The 22,396-nt window shown below is 43.6% G+C and overlaps 1 protein-coding gene and 1 long non-coding RNA gene across 4 annotated transcripts in view; one reads left to right on the top strand and one right to left on the bottom strand.

Annotated features, from left to right (window-relative positions):
• Positions 1 to 1,657: 1,657 nt before the first annotated feature.
• On the bottom strand, positions 1,658 to 21,809 carry Gm17399 (predicted gene, 17399). The gene is made up of 2 exons (NR_155294.1): positions 21,301 to 21,809; positions 1,658 to 2,335 (listed from the first exon to the last, which is right to left on the bottom strand). It is a non-coding gene; the product is annotated as a predicted gene, 17399 (long non-coding RNA).
• A 34-nt stretch (positions 21,810 to 21,843) lies between these two features.
• The window catches only part of Cmc1 (COX assembly mitochondrial protein 1), an 86,214-nt gene continuing 85,661 nt past the window's right edge, over positions 21,844 to 22,396 (top strand). Inside the window, exon 1 of one of the 3 annotated variants that reach the window (NM_026442.3) lies at positions 21,844 to 22,023. In NM_026442.3, coding sequence (NP_080718.1) covers positions 22,005 to 22,023 — 19 coding nt within the window. In that variant the 5' untranslated portion in view covers positions 21,844 to 22,004. The remainder of the gene's footprint in view (positions 22,024 to 22,396) is intronic. The other 2 variants (XM_030244530.1, XM_011242996.3) reach the window with 2 other exon arrangements.

The raw sequence follows: 22,396 nt of genomic DNA, 5'->3' as shown, positions 1-22,396 counted from the left end.
ATAGAAGATATGGTACTTAAAAAACATTTTAGTAAAGTCCATATAACATGGGCTGCTCATCAGTCTGTACATGCTCAAGGTAATTTTCAGTGGTATTTATTAAAACAAAAAAGTATATATAAGCCAGAAAAGGTGTAAATAGTCTGGGCCTGGTGACAGAGGCAAGCAGATCTCTGTGTCTGAGGCCAGTCAAGACTCTTGGTGAGACTGTGTCTCAAAAAACAAAACAAACAACCCAAATTATATGCATCTGCATATAATGGCACTTATATGCAGAGACTCTGCTTCTCACTAACTTACACTGCTGCTATACAAGATAAAGAATTATGGTTTGTCAAATATAGTCAAAAAGTTCCATCCATTTACGTTGACTTTGAGAGTGGTGTGGCAGTTTGAAAAAATATGGCTCCCATAGACTCATGAGCTTGAATGCTTGGTCATAGGGTATGGCACTATTAGGAGGTGTGGCCTTGTTGAAGGATGTCTGTCACTGTGTATGTGGGCTTTGTGGTCCCTTATGTTTAGGTTCTGCCCATTGCAGATGATAGTTTCTTTCTGGCTGCCTTCAGACTAAGATGTAGAACTCTCGGCTCCTTCTGCAGCACCATGTCTGCCTGGATTCTGCCATGCTTCCTGCCATGATGATAATGGAATGAACCTCTGAACTGTAAGCCAGCCCCAGTTAAATGTTTTCTTTCATAAGAGTTGCCTTGCCTTGGTCATGGTGTCTCTTCACAGCAGTAAAACCTACACAGCCTGGTTTACTAGTTAAATTCATAAACATTTATATGCACATACTTAAATGTTAGCATGACTAATGTTTTGTAAAATTATTATTACAAGGAACTATGTTACACAAGTGTTTGTATCAACCATTACTTATAATTATGAAAATAGACAATGTAAACATTAATAAAGAAAAAACTAAATAAAATGTACTAAAATTTCATCTAAAGAATAGATATAAGTTTATAAATTAACTAAACATACTGGTCTATGTAATGAACTTTTGGTTTAAAAAACATGGTAGAATATGATATCCAGTGAGACCCAGTTTAAAGTCATGACTTGTTATGATTTGTAACATAGTGACAAGGAAATATAAAGTATTAGTATATTTATTTACAAAGTAGCTAACAATGGTGACCCAAAGACTTCTTAACTTTTTAACATTTATTGATTGTTTTATTGATTGATTATGTACACATATGTGTATGTGTGCTCGCATTTACTCTACCATGATACATGTTGAGGTCATAGACAGGTTGTGGGAGTTGGTTCTCACTTTATACCACATGGAGTCAAATTCAGACCATCATGTTTCTAGGCAAGCTCTACCACACACTGGGCTATCTCACTGCCCACACACCACCACACACTGGGCTATTTCACTGCCCACACACCACCACACACTGGGCTATCTCACTGCCCACACACCACCACACACTAGGCTATCTCACTGCCCACACACCACCACACACTGGGCTATCTCACTGCCCACACACCACCACACACTGGGCTATCTCACTGCCCACACACCACCACACTGGGCTATCTCACTGCCCACACACAACCACACACTGGGCTATCTCACTGCCCATGCATGCTCCCAAGAGATTTTTGAGGATGAGGAGTGAAATTCCAAGCAGGTCAAAGGGCTTTTGACACCATGTGTAGCATTTTATTTTCGATTATTTGTAAGAGGTAAAGATGAACCACAAGCGTTTTACTTTAAATTGTTTAAAGACACAGACAAGTGACAAATGAGATAACCATCTCATTGTGTGATGTGTTTTCTAGAACAATGTGCAAAGTGTAACTTCATTGGTACAGAAAATCTGCTGCCTGATGCATACTGTACTTAATTGAGAAATGCAGCAAAACTGAAGGATCTCTCCTGGACTGCAAATGAAGTAGGTTACTTTGTGTGGGAAGGAGTTAAAGCCAGAGTAAGGGCAGGAGGACTCCTCTACAGTATGAGTTTCACACAAGCATAAGATTTATTTCTATAACAAGAAGGGACATTAATTAAGAAGGAGATGCAGAGATGCCTTTCTGTTACCAACAGAACAGCCTGTACTTCACACCTAGGTCTCTGGCTATTTCCAGGTCTCGCTCTTGCTTACGGGATGGAAGCATCTATGCCTTGGCGTTTACTGCAAAGCCATGGCTGTCAGCGGACAAGTGACTCCTCTGTGCATGTGGACACTCGATGGGCTCCTGTGTTAAGGGATGAAGGAAGAGGAAGATGCCATTATTCTTCAATGAAGTTCAGGCAGAAGGTCTTACAGGAAGACATTGCACTTCATCATTAGTTACTGCTGGCTTTCTAAGTCTGCAGGCAAAAGACACAAGAGGGAAATGATCTAAACCAAATCTCAGTCAAGAATTCCACCCACCAAATTGTAAAGCGAGAACTAGAGGAGACTGTATTGACCCAGTTGATTCTAGTATGACTAGATCAAGATAAATGTGATTGACGCTGTGCCTGTCTGGCCCTTTCTTACCCCAATCAAAACCCATGTCGATGAAAAGGGTCTGCTTTGATGGTCCCAAACGTGATAGGAAGAGCCGCTCCCTTTAGTCATTTCCTGTTTGTCAGTTTTTTTTTTTTTTATCTAGGTGTTAGGTTTAAATTTGGAACATGCGAGGTGCAGTGAACTTGTCTTGGGCAGAAGAAGAAAAAAGGAAGAAAGAAGCTTAAGTTGCCTATTTTTAAATGGAATATAATTTAATCTATAAGGCAAGGTAACATCTTCTAGTTGTGAGAGTGACGTTGCTATACAGTTTGCACAGTACCAGCAGGTGCTTGTATGTAAAGCATGGCTCTGATTGCTTATGAATTGTTAAGTCTGTGATTTGAAGCTTGGTTTGGGAAATGCTGACATGGAAGGATGATGAAGGGGACAAGGAAAAGCAATAGATTCCAGTGTGGAGGAGAGTCAAACGTGAGACATCAGGAGCAGATGCCTGATGCATGAGGACAAAGCTTGTAAACCCCATTACGTCGTGTGATTTGTACTGGGAATCACAGTCGCAAAAATGCAGTTCGCTCTTAGCTAATGTACAAAGACGTGGAACGATCTACGCTGTTCTGATCTGAAGGGCGCCACAAGTGAAGCTCTGGCTTATACCACTGTGACCACTCTACTGACATTTCTGTCCCATCTTCTTCATGGTCCAACTCCTCTTCTAGAGTGAGGAAGATCAGTCCAGAGAAGCTTGTCCGCGGGTCTAATGTTACAACACTAGAGGGCAGTACACCAGAGCGTCATGCGTGTAGCTTACTGTAAAGGTGACAACAGCCTCCTTACACAGCCAGAAAGGAGGAACTAGAAGGTGTTGGTATCAGTCATGGCACAGCCCTGCTTCAACAGATGAAGGACTGAGATCTGCACCAATCACAAGACTTCTCTGTTCCACCAGAGGAAGTGTCCCCCCTATGGCTTGCACATCACAGTTGCAGGTCACTTACAGTTTAGCAAAGCCTGAGAGGGCTGCTTTCCAAGGCCACAGGACATGCTGTCTATAGTGACTGGGACATGTCTCGATCACCGTGTACTGGTTATCTGCAGCTGCTGGAGTGTTAGGGCAAACTCCTCCCTCATGTTCTCGTCAATCCTTTGTTGGGTTCTCTAAAATGTTGAGCAGAAAGGCTTTGGGAACTTTTCAATTGCTATCCCATAGCAGGCTCAGATTCTGAAAGACGCATCTCAAAAAGAAAAGTGTGTGTGGCCTTTGTTCACTGGGGTTTACCACAAATCAGTATAAGGCAGCTTTGTTGTGAGAATCCCTTTAAACACTTTCTGTGAATGATTCCAACGGTGAAGACCCTTCTTGAAGGACTGGAAGCCTTCAGCAGGGAACTGTCGGCCCGGTAGCTCTTTGCCTAGCAACACCTGGAACCTCCCTTAGGGAAGCTTGCCCATTTTTGACACTATAATCACTCTGAGGACACCACAGCAGCTTCAGGGAACCAATGCAGCCATGCACACTTGATGCTGGCACTGGGAGCCTTAAGGGAATTCTAAACAAGAGCACAACAGACCCAAGAGGCCATTGACAGTGGTGATAAGGGTCAGCACAATGCTGAGGAGGGTTCTGTTTGAGGAGGATGAAAAGGGCACCTTTGTCATTTGTGGCATAGTTTGGCAGCGCGGCTGTCTGTGGTAACCTAGGGAACAGAAGCAACGGCGACTTAAAGCACTCGGAGACTTGGCTGTAGAGGTGCACACACAAAGTGTAGACAGTGCCAGCTGGTGGCTTCTTCTAACCATGACTTCTTAACTTCAAGAAAAAGTTGAAAGAGAAAGCAACTGTGAGGTTGTGAGTCAAATTTAGAGGAAATAGAAAATCTTGACTTCATAGGCTTGAAGATAAAACTTTTTCTTTCTAGTGTCTGTTTCGGTATCTCATTATCTATATAATTCTCTGTCTCTGTCTTTGTCGTGTGCTTAATAAACAGGAAGATCAAATGTTGTACTTTCACTTATTTCCTTAAGGCTCCCAATGCCAAAGTCAAGTGTGCATGTTTTATTGTTGTTGTTAAGGAGAAACCTCTTTCTATATACCCTATCTGCACAAAAACTCTATCAAGGGACAAGACATGTAGCTTTGTTGGCAGAGTCCTTGAAAAGCTTGCACAAAAACAATACCATATAAACTGGACATATGGTAGCATGTATTTGCAACTCAGGAGATAGAGGTGTAAGGATCAGGAGTTTAAAGCTATCCTTGGCTGCAATGTGAGTTTGAGACTAGCCTGGGGTACATGAGACCTCATCTCAAAAAAACAAAACAAAACAAAAAAAAACCCACCAAAACAATACCTTCAGACAGTATTCACAGGACCTCTGACGGAGCCAGTGCACCAAGACTCCAAAGAGTGTTCTAGTAAAGCAAGCAGCAGTTACTAAGCTAGCCTAGTCTTGAAGACTTAGTGAGCACCATTCTTCTGTGTTCTATTTGCTATGAATGGGCTGCAGGGAAGGAACAAGAAGGCGTGGCTTCCTAGGGCACAGTCCTCAGAGGCTTTGTTATCATTCATGGTACAAGGTGGCACACTACATAAGGCACAGTGTCGCTGTGTTCCCCCATCCAATCACAAGTGAGAATGCTCCACATTTACTTTAGTTTTTGATGAGACAGGGTCTCATGTACCCCAGGCTGACTTCTAACTCATTCTGTATGTGGCTGAGGGTGATCTTGAACATCCGACCTTACTATGCCTACTCCTCGAGTGTTGTCATCACAGGCACACACAACCACACTGTCTCTCAGCCCCACTTTTTTTTTTTTTTTTTTTTTTTGGTTTTTCAAGACAGGGTTTCTCTGTATAGCCCTGGCTGTCCTGGAACTCACTTTGTAGACCAGGCTGGCCTTGAACTCAGAAATCCGCCTGCCTCTGCCTCCCGAGTGCTGGGATTAAAGGCGTGCGCCACCACGCCCGGCTTTCAGCCCCACTTTTTAGCTGATACAAGTAACTTACTGGAGATTTCTGAAATTCACTTTCTTCATCTTTTAAGTGGTGAAAATAATATTTAGATATGATTAAATTGATGGTTTTATTTTACTTTGATGTGGTGATTAAATTCAGATGACGAAATACAGCACTTAGTTAAAGTACAATAATATGTTAAACCCACACACATATAAACATGAATATGTGATGATGCTTGTCATTATTCATATAGGAAGATTTTGTTTTGCTTTTTTTTTTTTCAAGACAGGATTTCTCTGTGTAACCTCGGCTTGGCTGTCCTAGAACTAGCTCTGGAGATTAGGCTGGCCTCAAACTCACAGAGCTCCTCTGCCTGTCTCTGAGAGCTGGGGTTATTTGTAGCACACAATAACAACAAAACAGAGAGAACTGAGATCTACTAACTGAGCTGATTTGATTTTGTCATTGGCCCTCAGACACAGCCAAGTGTCATTTAACAAAGGGATCTGCTCTGAGAAATGGGTTTGGCCTCATGAGGTAGTACATTCTGAGAATTGCCACACATGGCGGTTCATCAGTGTCTGAAAGACTGTAGCTTGACAGATGACTGTGTAGGTAAATTGTATTTGTAGGTGGTGAACAGTGATCTGGAAGGACATTGATGCATGTGAGTTCACTTCAGGACCACCCTGATTTTCACTTTTAAGTCTTCACACAATTCTAGCAGGTGTCAGTATTATTCTGGAGAATGGTCCAAACACAGGGATGCAATGGAGATTTATGCCATCTACAAGGTGTTCTCTGGCTCACACTACTACAAAGAGTAAAGCTAGCTACAGTGACACGGGCAGCAATAAATGCTCTGAAGATGAGGAGGCAAGAGGATTTCTGAGTTGCCTGCCAGCCTATGATAAGCTTTAGGGCTAGAAGTGGGCTCAGTGGAAGAAACTTGCCTGTCCTTCCTAAGGTCTTGAGTTCCACTCCCAGAACCACGGAAACAGAAGAAAAGTCATCTCCAATACTCCAGAGAATCAGGTTTTGGAACAAACTATGATTTAGGGCAACTTAAACATATTTTCGTTTTGTCCCATATTAGAGGGCCTGAAGACACTGACTGCACTGGGCACAATTCAAAGTTTGTCCTTTGGGGCTCAGTGATGCTGCTCTACTTCTGGGGCTGGTCCTCTGAACCTCAAGGTCCGTTTCAGGACAGACATCCCAGCCCCCACACCCACGCCTCTTCCACTCTTTAGTGCTCGCTCCTTTGTAGGCGTCTTGCTGGACAAGTAGGGGGTCGGAGTAAGTGCATGGGGGTGTGGTACTTCCCTCTTTCCAGAGGCATGCCCAGTGAAGATGAAGACTGCCTTTTCTGGAATCTCTAATAGACATGAGCCTCTGCATTGGCCTTGATCGTATTTCAACAAAGCCAACTTTCCTTATTTGAGGCTCTGGACATATCAGTGATACTGCTGGCCTAAGCCTTCTCAGGTGTCTGATGAGCTCATGATATGCCTGAAAGCTAACATGTCCTAAGGTCATGGGCATTTTGACCTATGGGGTCCTTCTAATAGATGATGGCCATCCAACTCATGAGCATGGAGTTACAAACTCAGACTAGGGAAGAGTAATTAAATATGTTGACTGGCCATCTGCAATGATGTCATATAGGTGCTCCTCACAGAGTAGTTCAAAATATTCGAATGTTAGCTTCCTTCTTCCAACCACTGGATTCTTTGGTGTTGTTTTTAGATAACGTTTCATGTACCCGACCACTCTTTGGTCTTATTTCATTTTCCTGCTTCTATAAAACCTAGTTGCTTAGCATTGAAGCACCCAGTATCACACCCAAACCAAGAGAAAAGCAGCAATTTGGGGCTATGTGTTTACAACAGAATACAGGGAAGATCTGCTCAGAGTTCTCAAGTCCATGTGACATCACAGCAGGAGAATAATTGTACCCGAGTAGCTTCAGTGGGGAGAAAACACTGACACGAAGGAGACATGGTTTGAGGACATTTTAGTTCAGGTAGTATTTGGCTTAAAATAATACTGGTAGCATCTCAGGGATCAATCCCACAGTGTTAGTGTAGGACCAAAGCTAAAGATGGCCTAGAAATTCATACTTTCATGATGGATAACATAGCTGAGCTTATCTGAATGAAGGTGGTTAAAGTCCTCATCTTCATCCATTCCCCCCTTTCTTCCTTTGAGACAGGAGCTCACATATTCCAGGCTGGCCTCCAACATGCTATGTATCCAAGGCTGGTCTTGAACTCCTGATCCTCTTGTACCTTCCAAGTGCTGGGACTGCAGGCAGGCATGCATTACCACGCTCTGCCCTCAATTCTTCTCTTCTGGCATGCTACCCCACACATCAACACTAATTCATTGAGACAGAAAAGTCAGGTCCCCTGAGACTCAGTGAGCCAGATTCTAAATTAACAGAGTTCATCATTGGGGAAATCAAAAGCCAATTGGAGAGAGCTTATTATAGCTATAATGATTGCCAGCTCTCCAATGACTGTGATTGTTATTTTGAGTTACCTGACTTTTAGACATATGCTTACTTATTTAATTAATATTTCAGAGGGTGAGCTCCCAATTTCTGGCTTTGCTCTACTGAAGCTAGAGAAATTGTTAAAATCTGATCAAGTTTCTGTTCTGTTTTCTAATTCCAACAAAGACTGGCACGTCCACAGACCGTCTCCTTCCATTCAGTGACACACAGCTGAAGACTTGCACAGACCTACTCCATTGTTTTATGAAATAGAATTAAACGTGTAAAGCAGTTAACATTTAAAGGCACGTCGATCTGAAGCACTCCTTGAACTCATTTGACCAAGCATTTTCCCCCGTTTTTTGAAATCACACCTGAGTTAGGATGTGCAGTCTCTTCCTCTATCTGGTAAGCACAAGGTGTGGGGACTTGTGCAATGGATAATTAATCTCTATTGCTATCTATAGTTTCATAGTTAACACTGTCTTAGCAGAAGTGTGAAGACACATTCACACCTTTGAAAATGGATGATTAACTAATCAAACGACAATATGAATGTTAGATAGAATTACAGAGATGACTGCAAGGCAGAGCTATTTATGATTATAACATTCTATTTAATTTTTAAGGGTGGATTGTTCAGTATAATCCGTGCTCCTCAAACATCTGAGCAGATTCTCAACTTTTTAATTACACAACTCCTCCAAAGAGAATGAAGGTGATTTTAGACTCCTTTCTAATTATGCATTTTACACTCAAGAGGTTAAGAAGGGAGAGAGGGGGTACAGTTCAAGACCACAGGCAAGGAGAAGCCTAGAAAAGAGAATCACATTTGAGTGAATAGCCAGTTAGCTTTCCCTCTGGACTTCATTAGTCCCGTTTTAAATACAAACTGATCCAAATAGGAAATTCAACACACTGTCTAGCGTGGCAAGTTCCCTGTAGATTATCTGATGTGCAAAACTCCAAAATGGGAGATAGGCCACTATCTTCATGATTTTGTAATTAAAAAAAAAATTAGCTGTGTGTTTTCCTCTTAAATAAATGATTGGGGGGAAAAGCGATGATGTCATTGGAGGAAAGCAGGTCCAGCCTCTGAGGCTTCAGGCCATTTCCACAGAGAGTTCCTCACAGGCCTCAAGGAGGGCTGCGCACAGCAGCATATGCCCAAAGGCAGGGGCAAGAGCATCAGGAGTTTCAAGGCATCTCAGCTATGTAGTAAGTTGGAGGGCATCCCGGGCTGAGACCCTGCCTCAACAAACAAACAAATAAACAACAACAACAACAAAAAAAAAACAAGAAAAAAAAAGAATCAAGCAGCAGAAAAAAAACAGAAGCCTCTAGAAGAAAAATATTTACTAATATTTGTTTCTTAAAGGGAAATGGACGTCTGTTACTGGCACATACACCTTTGACCTCCAGTAGTGTATTTCAAGGATGTTTGAACTCCCCCCCCCCTGCATGCTCTGAAACCTGGCTTTATGAATGTTTCATTATCCTGCTCTGCAATGCTTTATACTAACTAGGCATCTTCATCTACTGACTAAGCATAGTTACTACAAAGCTATACTTTTAAAAAAAATTCCTATTCCTCCTCTCCCTCATTTCCAAGAGGATGTCCCCCCCCCCACCCTGCCCCCTGCCCACCACCAGGCCTCCCCACTGCCTGGGACCTCAAATCTTTTGAGGGTTAGGTGTGTCTTTTCCCACTGAGGCCAGACCAGGCAGTCCTCTGCTGTATATGTGTCAGGGGCTTAGGACCAGCTCGAGTATGCTGTCTGGTTGGTGGCTCAGTGTCTGAGAGATCTCAGGGGATCTGGGTTAGTTGAGCCTTCGGGTTTTCCTATGGGGTCGCTCTCCTCCTCAGCTTCTTCTAGTCTTTTCCTAGTTTAACCACAGGGGTTCAATCAGTCCAATGGTGGGGTGTAAGTATCTGTGGCTGTCTCAGTCAGCTGCTTGTTGGCGTCTCAGAGGAAAGCTCCAAGGCCTGACACTATTACTAATGCTATGGTGTGCTTACAAAGTTATACTTTCATGGAAAAAATTGGTCATTCAAAGCATCAAGACACCACATTCAATTAATAAATTCCTCACATATTTCCTTGCTAAATAGGAAATGAAGATATATTACTTAGCAATAGTTTACATAGTGGTACATACTCAACCTTATAGTTGTTATTAAATTGTATTCAATGCTACTTCAACACGGCTTCTGCCTCCATTTCTGCACTGTAGCCACCTAGGCCCAGGTCTTTCCCATCTCTTTCACTTTTCAGCAGTGCTGGCTCGGCGCAGGACTTCCTTTCAAAAACATCACCTTCATTTGGTTCCATGCCAGGCTCTGCATCTCTTGGGCAATCTCACCTAGACTCTGCATCCAGTTCCACAGATCTTCTGTGATATATTAATAAGGCTGCCAAGTTAAACTTTGATCCCAACCTCTTCTGGCTTGGTTTCCACACACACATAGATGGATGAGGGCACACGCATCCTTAGGCTCTGCTCTCACCCTCCAGTCTATCTGTCTCATTCTATAGCAAAGGAGTTAATCGTTCTCGTGCCCAGGCTTACTCCGGTCTGAGCAGTTGCTGCCTGGTCCCGAGCATCTCCACACGGAACTAGCTGCTGCTATTGTTCCTAGCTTTGTTGCCTTCTGCTCACTCTGATATGTACTAAAGTGATTTTCCTAAGTGAAGTTTCTGAAATATGGTTATGTATTTGGGAATATAAATATATTTTTTGTATGTATTTTTAAGTTGGCACAAAATTATCTGGCGAAAATTTAAGTAACTGAAAATGAAAAATATAACATAAGTACTGGGGCAGGAAAAACCCTATAGAATATTCCTCTAGATGTGCCCTGCTATGAAGGCATCCCAATTGATATAAGTCATAAGAAAGAGTCGATATTTGTTATCACCATCTTAAAAAAATATGAACATGCCCAGTGAGGTGGCACATACCTTTAATTTCAGCACTCAGGAGCCAGAGGCAGGTGGATCTCTGTGAGCCTGATGCCAGCTTGGTCTACATAGTGAGTACCAGGCCAGCCAGGGCTACACAGTGAAACCCTGTCTCAAAAACCAATAAATGAACAAAGATGAAAAAGTTCTTCTCTAGTGGTTATTTCTTTTATCCCTTTGTCCTTGAATTTGTATTTCTATCCATGTTTCTCACAAATTTTATCTTTTAAGATATTTATCTTAATATATATTATTTTCCCTAACTGCCCTATTTCCCACAGCAAAAACATGCACAGAGGTTGAGAGTTTTGTCTCCTGTAGCCAATGATCTAAGTATTAAATAACATCATGCAGATTCATTTCCTGTTGCCCATGCCTTACCATAGAGGCAGTGGAAAAACACAGATAGATTATATGTTCAAAATACTTAGAAAACAAACATAAGTGATCGCTGAGGAAAGCCAAGCTCTCCTAAGGTCAGCGCTTCGGCACAGCCCCTCCTCCTCTCACAGGCTTGTTTAGGTGTCTGTGGATAAACATTACTAATTTCTAGAATAAATACTGAGGATAGGTTATATTTCAATATTGACTCTTTTTAGAAGGTTTTCAGAAGCTTTGATTCTATAAATAACCATTTGTGGCAAGAAGGAATTTTATTATATCACTGACAATAATCTCTCTATCCTTTCTCAAGTAATTCATTAAAAGTCACAAAGTATAGCATAAAAAAAGTACATTATAATGATCTTCCAGTTGGCATCTTGATGAAATAATCTATTAAAACGTATGAAAAACAATTAATCACACATCATATATTTTGTTATAAATGATGTTTTATATCAGTAAAATGTCTGGGAAACATGAAAAGTCCCTTAGTCCTTAGTACAGTCAGTCACCATGTGGGGCAGAGATGCAGTTGTACAGCGCTTGCCTCACAGGCAGGAAGCCCTGGCTCAATTCCCAGCACCAGATAAACTAGGCTCGGTGATGGTGCCTGTAATTGCACCACCCAGCAGGCGAAGATAGAAGGGTCAGAAGTTCAAGGTTACTCTCTGATTACATGGAACTGGAGGACAGCCTGGGCTAGATAAGACCTTGTTTCCAAAACCAAAGCCAAGACCCCAAAAAACTCTTATCAAGTGACATTTAATAGACATCTGACTTATACTTAATAGACACCTAACTTATAGATTTAAACTTAACTGAAACTAGTAAGTGACCCTCCCCCACTAGAGCTTTGGGTTATCTTATCAAAGCAAGAAATGACTTGATTAATCACTGTCCATTCTTTGCCCATTACTTATTTCTGGCAAAAAGTTTGGTTGCTGTTAGATTGAGAAAATGTCCAGCTTTCCGATCACTGCAAACTTCTTGAGTATGAGAGAGGCTCTGAACTGCTTGCTGGCTGTAGGGAGAAGGAGCTATAGTAGGAGAAATTACTCAGTACGGTTTGGCTGGCTGTAGGGAGAAGGACCTATAGTAGGAGAAATTACTCAGTACGGTTTGGGGAGTCAAGTGGAGGACTTAGGTTCAAAGATGATTTACACTCACAACAGTTAAGTTCTTCCAGTACTGAGAGGAATTAAATTCTTTACCTAGTGTGCTGAGTTTAAGGTCTTGTTTGAGAGATCTTGGTCTGGATTCTCTCTGCAACTCCTCGGCCCTCATGGTCTCCACTGAAACAATTCAAATGAGGCCCACAGAGCCTGAGACTAAAGGGAGGAGAGTGGAAGGTGGCCATAGAGACCATTAATTAGCACAAACCTACTATGTGTAAGAGCGGGCAATGAATGCCACTGTTAGAGAACACACTTTCATGAGTTGAGAATGGACAAAGGCTAACAGGATCATTTGATGAAGATGCAGGGCATACTCTCGAGGGGTAAGAATGAAAAATGGCTGAAGAGATCTTCGTGTTGATCTGAGGCAGGCTTTATATTACTTTTAAGGCTCTAGAACAAACAGCTTTCCCAAGGGATGTTGACCGGTTTCAGTGACTGACATGCCTATTTGGATCAGTTCTTACAAGAGGAGACAATGGCATGTCCTTGCTCCTTATCAGAAAGCCTTATGTGGACGGAACACTTGTAAGATTCAGCACTCCAGGATCAGGTGCAGAGAGCACTTCTGACATTCTGGGCAGTTCATGATGTCATGACTCTAAGGCTAGAGACGTGACTCTGGTCTTTCATTCACTTGATCAATATGTAGAGCCGTACTGTTCCTGTCCTTGGCTATGTAGGATGCTCATTATGAGAGAGAGCTGTGTCTTTCAGGCCTGTGACTATCCAATAAGCTACTTAGCAGCCCTAAGTATCAGAATGAGGCTGGAGATGCAGACTTGAAACTTGAGAGAGAAATCAGAACTCATAAAATGCAGCAGCTGTGAGCCAATCCTGAAAATGGATGTATAAGAAAAAGACTACACTGGAGACCTGAGTTCTCTGGTCAAGGATTCAAAACTGGAAAAACACTAGTCAGAGAGAAAACGATGAATTAGTAGGAGACATAAGTGAGTATGGTTTCAGTTTAGTCCAAAGTGGGGATAGGATTCAAAACAAAAACAGCAAAAGTGAACAAGAGGGTCAGGTGCTACATAGAGGCTAAAAATACTGGGAAAGGACAGGCCGTCACAGTCAAAAAGGGGTCAGTCTGATGTCTTACTGCTTAAGCTCTTGACAGTGAACACCATCTTGTGAGTCTGAGCCTGCTTTCCACTGGAAAATGCAAGTCCCTGGGGCTGTGCCCTTGGCCAGCTCTTCCCCAAAGACCTAGAGCGTGGATAGCACGTGATGGGATGTTTACCACATCTAGTGTTCTACTTCGAACACTCTAAGGAGAAAAGTATTTCCTTGACCAAAGGTATGGTTATGACCACTTATGTTTCTTACTGAAGGAAGGACCATCCAGAGGCTGCCCCACCTGGGCATCCAGCCCATAAACAACCACCAAACCCAGACACGATTGCAGGTGCCAACAAGAGCTTGCTGACAGGAGCCTGATACAGCTGTCTCCTGAGAGGCTCTGCCAGTGCTTGACAAATACAGAAGTGGATGCTCACAGTCATCCATTAGATGGAACACAGGATCCCCAATGAAGGAACTGGAGAAAGTACCCAAGGAGCTGAAGGGGTTTGCAGCCCCATAGAAGGAACAACAATATGAACTAACCAGCACCCCCAGTGCTCCCTTGGACTAAACCACCAATCAAAGAAAACACATGGTGGGACTCATGGCTCTAGCTGCATATGTAACAGAGAATGGCCTAATTGGTCATCAGTGGGAGGAGAGGCCCTTGGTCCTGTGAAGGCTCTATGCCCAAGTATAGGGGAATGCCAGGGCAGGGAAGCAGGAGTGGGTGGGTTGGGGAGCAGGAGGAGGGAGGGGATAGGGGATTTTCAGAGGAGAAACTAGGAAAGGGGATATCATTTGAAATGTAAAGAAAGAAAATATCTAATAAATCTAAAGTATGGGAAAAAAAAGATTCAATCCACAGAAGTCCATGGTACTTGCATTCAAAGCTCACAACGGCAGCTATAGGCCATCTAACATGTTCTGGGCACCAAATGCTAGCCATGCACTGCCTAGGTTTCCAAACTGATCTTCTTTAATATTGAGAACAACATAGTAAATTATGAGTTTTCCCCATTAAAAAATAGTATCTCAAAAGCTGCTTGGTCCCTAGTGGTGGAAAGCAGCATTGCTGTGCTTGTAAAACTGAAATGATGTCATACTCTAAAACAAAGAGACCAATGGGCCAACATTCCAAAATTAGCTTTAAAGAATAAGGTCTATTAGGACAAGTGCTATCTTCTGGTTTGTTAGTGAGTATGTGAAATGATAGATTCTGAGACGTCTGATCTGGTAGACGCTGAACAGAACTCCTCTGCTCATGTGAGTACCATCACTATCAGGTGTAAGCGATTTCTCTCAAAGTCAATTTACTGGGCCCAAGCATAATTACAACTTTTAATTTGAAGCTTGACATGCTGGCATAGCCATTATCACTTGCATCTGTTTTATCAGAACTTGACAGGTTTTCTTTGTTGGTTTAAACCTATTTAGCTTATGTAGGCTATAGGCAATCATTTATACCGAAACCCAACCTTCAAAGTAAAAATAATATGAAAATCCAAGGCATATTTCACCCTGAAAGTAAGCAGAATATATAATCTTTCAGGGCTAATAATTTCTATAATTGGAATACTTCTGGGATAATTAAGGAAGAATTGCGTTATTCATCTTCTCTGAAAATCCAGCCTGTGATGCCCTCTTAATGGTAAGCTGAGGAGGCTGTCATTAGCAATATTTCACAGATGGGTTGTGTCTGAGTTTTATTTATTTATTTTTCTGCCTAGCCCTTTGCCCCCTTTCTGATTTCAGAGTAACAAACATTTTAAAGCAGAAATATAGACCATGGTGTCATGCGTTTTGTCTTCTGCAAGTCAGATGATGAACGGAAAAAGGATGGGATATAACCTGAAGCCAGGAGGGAAGTGTTTGCTGGTGAGCTTCGAGGAAAAGGGAAGTCTCAGTCGGGGGCCCAGAGCACCATCCCCACAGCGGAATAAGCCACAGTTCTAGAAGGCATAGCTAGTCTCAAAATCAGAAACCAGTGAGCCAAATTAGGTTAGACAAAGTTCTTGTCCTGTCCTGATAGGATGTAGAAGCCAGGGAGACGAATGAATGGAAGGCCATGAACCGTAAGATGGAGATATCATAAGGTCAGAGAGCCTGAAAGGGTGCCAGGCAGAGCTTGGGCAGTAGGGTTCTGTTACTCTGATAAACACCATGACCAAAGGCAAATGAAGGAAGACAGGTTTTCTTTGATTTTGAGATTGTGAGAAATCTGATCGAGTAGACAGATTTGAGGTTTCAGCTCATCATGGAGGAAAGTCAATGCAGGAACTAAAGGCAAGAACTGGAAGCAGAAACTACAGAAAAATGCTGCTTACTGGCTTGCTCCCAGGCTCATACCGTCTTATACTGCACGGGCCTACCTGCCTAGGGTAGGTAGCCCACAGTGGGCTGGGCCCTCCTACATTAGCTATAAATCAAGAAAATACCCCCAAGACATACCCACAGGCTAATATGATGGAGGAAATTCTTTAGTTGAAGTTCCTTCTTCCAAAGTGTGTAAAAATGACAACAAAGATTTGTTATCACACACAGAACGGTGGTCACAGAAGTCCACTACATGGATGTGGGTTATAAAGACTAACGAATAAGACGCCATCCGTTAGGCTTTCTTGTCGGATCTACAAAAACCAAAAAGAACTCTGTATGATTTTAGGCTTTCTTACAGAGCTACCTATACAATGGTTGTTCGTCTTTGCTGATCTTTGCTTCACTGAGAGAGGCATAGCCAAAAAATTTTCTTGGCATTTCTGTTGGTCCCTCTTGTTGACTCGAGTCAAGGCTGAGGCTTGGCCATCTCTGCTAGGTAGTGTCATCGCTGTTGATCATGTTGCTATCCCAACTCTATGGAACTGGACTACTGATACATCCATGAAGTGTTGGCCAGTAGATTGAGCTACTGTTGCTACTAACCCATAAACTGAACTGTTGGTTTCCAGACAACATAGATGGCAGTTGTTCTAAAGAACATTTTTTTAAAACAGGTCCACTTCCTCCACAACCTTTCTTTTCTATTACCTCTGGTGGGTGGTGATCTACAAAGGAGGTGAAAGCATTTAAAAGCCATCATTAAAAATAGGTTTTTAAAACATTAAAGTTACAGTTTGCAAAACAGGCTTCCACTTTTTTTCCTGTTCAATGCCTAATTGTTCTTTAAGATCTACTTAAACATAAACATCCATCCAAGCCCACCTAGAGTTAAATTGATTTCTCCCCTTTTTATGCTCACATGCCATCTTCTATCACATGTTCTTATTTATTTGCATGTTTGTCTTTATGAGTATTTGAGAACAACAGAGACCCTTCGGGCATCATCTTATTCATCGCTACTTTCCCAGGACTCAGTGTGGTGCTTGGCATGGGGGGTAGAAGCCCTCTGATATGGGGGAGATGCCGATCAATGTTGAACTCGGGTCATTTGTCCCTTTTCACAGTAACAGTGAAAGGATATTCGGTACAGCTCACCAGGTTCATCTTCTCTACACGAACCAAACCCCCCTGGGATGTTTTCAGTACAGCTGGCCTCTGAAACAGCATGTCACTGCACTGATACCTCAGAGTCAGATGAAAACAAAAGGCATTGCTATTCTTTGTCAGGCTTCTTAGCTCCTGTGAGGAGGAGAAAGGCCCTTCGCCTGTGTGAGGAGCACTCCAGGAAGGCTGGTGTTATAGCATAATAGACCGGCATCATTTTTATTATTTCTTGGGAATCATGAACCCAGAGCCTGGTGAATACTGTTGAAGTTCTCTGCCTCTGCCTCGCATCCCTAGCCACATTATTATTATTTGTAAAGATGCATTTTTCCATTTTAGATTATATGTATGTGTGTGAGGGTGTGTGCGCAGGTCAGCAGCTGCCAGGGTAGGCTACAAAGGGGCATCAGCTTCCCTGATGCTACAGTTACAGGCAGTTGTGAGCTGCCAGACGTGGGTGGTGGGAGTGAATTTGGGTCCTTTGCCAAAACAGCATATGCTCTTAGCTGCTGAGCTAGATCGACACGACACCCATCACCCCTTCTTTTGAGGTAGGGTCTCACTCTGTAGCCCTGGTTAAATTGGAGCTTGCTCTGTAGCTCTTTCTGGTCTAGTGCTCACAAAGATCTGCCTGCCTCTGCCTCCTGGGTTCTGGGATTAAAGGCGTGCACCACCACACCAGGCTCCTCCTCCTCCTCTTAAAAGAATGAACTGAAATCTTTGACCCAAGAGAAAACTGTGGTCTGTTCCAAAGAAGGCAACCCAGAAAGCAAAGCACAAGACAAACAAAGCATAGACTAGGAAGCTTTCTGCCAAAAAAAGTGACTTTGTCACCCCACCCCCTCCCCGGACCCTTGGCACCCCTCCTGCAGCCTCACTTGAACTGAGAGGGCACACTGCTAGATCTCCTCCGTTCACTTGATGCATGTTACATGGAGTACTGAGTTAAGCATGTTAGTGCCTAGATTTTAGTCCCGAGGCAGGCTACTGCTGAGTAATTAACTTCAGAAGGGTTAGTACACACAGTGTAACGGTAGCTAAGAAGAACAGTTTTCCAAATGGGAAAATAAAAGGCATAAAAAATACATTTCATGGTGACAACTGCTCTAAATTATGAGTGGGATGATGAGACCCAGACAGAACTGTCAGGATTTCTAAGGGGCCATCTATAAGGCTCCATGATCCACGCAGGCTTGCATTTTGAGTTTGCAGGTTAGGAAACTGAGCACAAATCACTGCCAAATGCCACACTGGAAGTCAGAGAAATAGAGATGAATCTCACAGCTCTGACGCTGGGCAAAAGAAGCCAATGCCAAAGGCCTTCCTGTATGATTGTACTTGGATCCAGGGCAGCCAAGCCCAATTACTACTCAGAGAACTCTGTTAGTAGTAACATGGTCGCTTCTATGTGGGATTTTACTAGGAAGTTAAATCATGGAATCGTCTAGACCATTAATATACAGCAGTAGTATGTCCTCGCATAACAACTCATTTACCTGGACAAAGATTTGTTTTTATTACGTGTGTGTATGTGTATGTACATATATGAGTGATACATAAATAAAAAAATGCTGAGAAGGAATGAGTTGAGCTCTGTCCAGGTAGCCCTGTGTAGCTGCAAGTTGTCTCTTACTAGCTACATGCCCTTTCTGTGGTAAGTTTCAGTTTTTTAGGCTAAACAGAGACCCTTACCTATTTTACCAGATGAATGAACAGGTAAATTATTACATGTAAGTTAAAAGTGACAGAACTTGCTGGTTAATGTGGAAATCTATTTTATAAGCTTTGTAATACATATTTTGAGATAGTTTAACTGGAATTATTATTCTATACAAGATGCTGCTGCTCCTCCTAGACACCACAGTCAAACGAAAAGCTCAGACCCAGGTATGGGAAACATCCCTTCAAGTTGTTGCTAGGTGGGTGGTTCACAAGAAACCCCCCCAAACAAAACAAAACAAAACAAAACAAAACAAAACAAAACAAAACAGGCTGTCAACATTATACTTAGTTACCCACCAGAACTTGATGGTAAAGCCTATTGTTGAAGATACCATAGACTGTGCCCACGAAACTTGGAGAAGGCAAGCCGTTACTGACCTGAAAACCTTTGAAGGCTCACAGTGCTCACAGTGCTACAGGTGCTAAGCTGGCTGCTGGAGGGGATAAAGTCCCCAGTTCTGAGCCTGTGAACTACATTAGTAACTCAACCTAGCAAGATATGCTCATTAGCTAGGGTGTGTGTGCATATGCCTGCACACACACACACACACACACACACACACACACACACACACACACACAGAAGGATATGAAATAATCTTCAGAAAATTTTTACTCCAATGCTGTTTTGCTATTTTTAGCCTTCAAATAGTGCCTAAGTTCTAGACTGCTTATGACAACACGTTCATACACCATTGGGCCTAATGTTTAAGTTATAGCCTCTGGGTTCTTCTGGTATGATCTCATAACTACTCAAGCTTTGCAAGTTCTTCAGTGGGTTTAGAGGCCCTCCTGCTCCATTCTGCCAGTCAGCCCTTGCATTCCCACACCTGTGAAGTTGCTCACAGACCTCCATCTTTGGCCTCTGTCTTAGCTAGGGTTTCGATTGCTACGATAAAACACCATATCCAGAAGCAACTCACAAGGAAAGGGGTTTTACCACACAACTCTTAGTTCATACTCCATTACTGCGACAGGTCGGGGCAGGATCTTGAGGCAGGAACCCACTCGGAGGCAGAAACTGATCCAGAAGCTGTAGAAGAACACTGCTTGGGCTGGAGAGATGGCTCAGCGGTTAAGAGCACTGACTGCTCTTCCTGAGGTCCTGAGTTCAAATCCCAGCAACCACATGGTGGCTCACCTCGCTGGGAGGGTTAAACAAGTTCATAGGCAGCTTTGTTCCCTTATCACTCTCATCCCAGGACTAAAGTCTAGGAGAATGAATTAAGGAGCTTGAACAGGTGCCCTGGATATGGTCCCGTCTCCAATGGGTAGCCCCTTATTTAAGCCACAATGCCAAAATACAACTGGATCACACTGTGGCTCCCCTCCCCTCACTTTGTGTTTCCATCCTACAAAAGTGTCGTACAACCTCCCTATAGCTAAACAGTTCAGATCCCGAACCGGCCGCCTCCCTGAGAGCTCAGAACATCAAGCTTTCGTTTTAAAGCTTCTGTCTGTGAAGGGAGTTTTCTCAGCTTCTACCCAAACCGGACAATTTCCTCAGACTTAACTCCTGAAAATGATGTGTATTGTATTTAAGAGTGACTTGTAAAGATTATACATGTTTTCCCCAACGCATTCCGTTTACCATGAGGATGATGTATGAGAAAGGGAATTTAGTTTAAGTACCAGGCATCGAGGTGTATAGCTCTGCTTTTCGTGGTACGGAAAGTCTAGTTAGTCAATTTTAGGGAACACTGAAAAATAAAAAAAATCCAAAATATTACTATGCAAAAGCAAGCAGCAACTGTTTAGATATTCTGAAAGGTGAATTGTTTTAAGTAAAAAATACCAAACAATAATGTTTCAAGTGACAGTCAAGGCAGAAGCCATATAAGAGGTCCCTCTGGGTCTCTGGGATGTGTTCTGTTTTGAGTGTGTTCCTAAGATGACCATGGAAATGAAACTCAAGTCCAGAAAAACCACTGGAACTTATTATTTTCATGTCGCAGGCCACTAGGTGTGGCTACAGGATTAGAGAGATTGTACCCAGTTCTAACTGGAGCAGACCCAACTTATTCCCTTTATCAAGATATGTTTTGCATGTGTGGTTTAATTACTTGAATGTTGGGTGCCTGACTTCTGTTTCTGTAACTCACCTCACCGTCTCTAAAATGTTCAGGTGTCCCTGTTACACATCCAGTGGTCAGCTGGAGCTACACCGGCATTTGCCTAATCTAACAAATCGTTCACTTCCAGCAAAATAAAAAGGGCCTCCACAGCACTCTCCGCGTGTGTTCCTCAGCACATTTATAAAACATACAAGCAAAGGAACCGCCTTCCTGCCCGGCTGAGTGAAGCTTTAATTCTCCACCTTGGCACCTCAGCGGACAGCTGTAATGAGAGCGTTATCTCCAAATAGGCCCTTAAACGGGAGCCCTGCTGAGCAGAGACACACTTTCCCAGGCCTGTGATTTCTCTTCTGCCAACTGACCAGGCGGGCTCAGCAGCAGGGAAGGTCTGCAGGTAGGTGTCGAGAGGATCATTTGGAAAGCCTTGGATCCCTTGCAGGGAAGAGGCAGCTGCTCCATGTTTTCCCAAACATCTGTCCCCGGTCTTACTCACCCTTTGGAGGCTCGAGCTCATTAAATGGAGATCTGATCACGACTCAGAACCGAAGGTCGCTCAGAGACCGGAAACAGGCCTAAGTGCCACCCAGAAAGTTACCCTTCCCTTATGTCAGCAACAAAGTACAGCTTTCAAGCAGTGTCAAGATCCATAACACCACCCAGACTGGACTGTCCGCCCAGGGGATGTCACAAAACAGAGGTCTCCAGTGCAGGACTCCTGCAGGTGGCTTTTCTCCCAGGAATAAGGGCTTTATTTTTATTTCTTTGCCTCTGGCACTCAAGACTGGGGCTGAAACCCGACAGAGACAGAAGGTCTAAGGACTGAATGACCGGGTCATTCAGTACTTTTGAGATATGAGGCCTAAGTCTCAAAGCCCACGTGTTACTTCGAAAAGCCAGGCAGTGCACACACGAGGCGGCCTCTTGGGAGAGCATGCGTGGCCACGCCCTCATTCCCTGCGGAAACCCGTCCCCTTTCCATCAGGATTCCGGGAGAGGGCAGTCGGGCGCAGGCGTAGAACAAACCGGAAGTAGGAACAAGGGACGTGGGCGTGGCCAGTTCTCACTGCAGAGGTCGCGCTCCGGCTCTCCCGCCCGAGGCTGCGGGCGAGCAGGCGGCTGCGCGCGCAGCCCAGCGCAGGCTCCTCCCCTCCCGGCCCCTTAGCGCGTGAGTGGCTTGCTGCTTCTCCGCCCTCCGAGATGGCGCTGGACCCCGCAGGTACTGGGGTCGGCGTGGTTGTGAGGGCCTGGGCGCGGGTCTCCACCCGGCGCCGGCGGTCAGGTGCCCCGAGGATGCGCGGCTAGCGCCTCACCTAGCCTGGCGGCTGGGTTTCCACTCTCCGCGACAGGCCGTTCATCTGCCGCTCGCTGGGGCTCTGGTGCTCAGTGAGGGGCGTTGGGTTCCTTGTGTCAACTTCCATTATCTCTTCAATCTCTGTACCATCTAGTTTTTGTTATTTGTTTTTCGTCCGTTGGGGCGCAGGCTCCTTTTAAACAGTATAGGGTATAGACACAGTTGTCCCAGAAAACTGTGCACAGTTTGACATTTTGTTCCGGGAATTTTATGCCGTCTACTCCCAAGTTCATCCTTG

Source organism: Mus musculus, chromosome 9 (assembly GCF_000001635.26).
Source record: "Mus musculus strain C57BL/6J chromosome 9, GRCm38.p6 C57BL/6J".
NCBI classification, from domain to species: Eukaryota; Metazoa; Chordata; class Mammalia; order Rodentia; family Muridae; genus Mus; species Mus musculus.
Note: the sequence above shows the minus strand (reverse complement) of the source record. Positions and strands in the feature narration are given on the sequence as shown.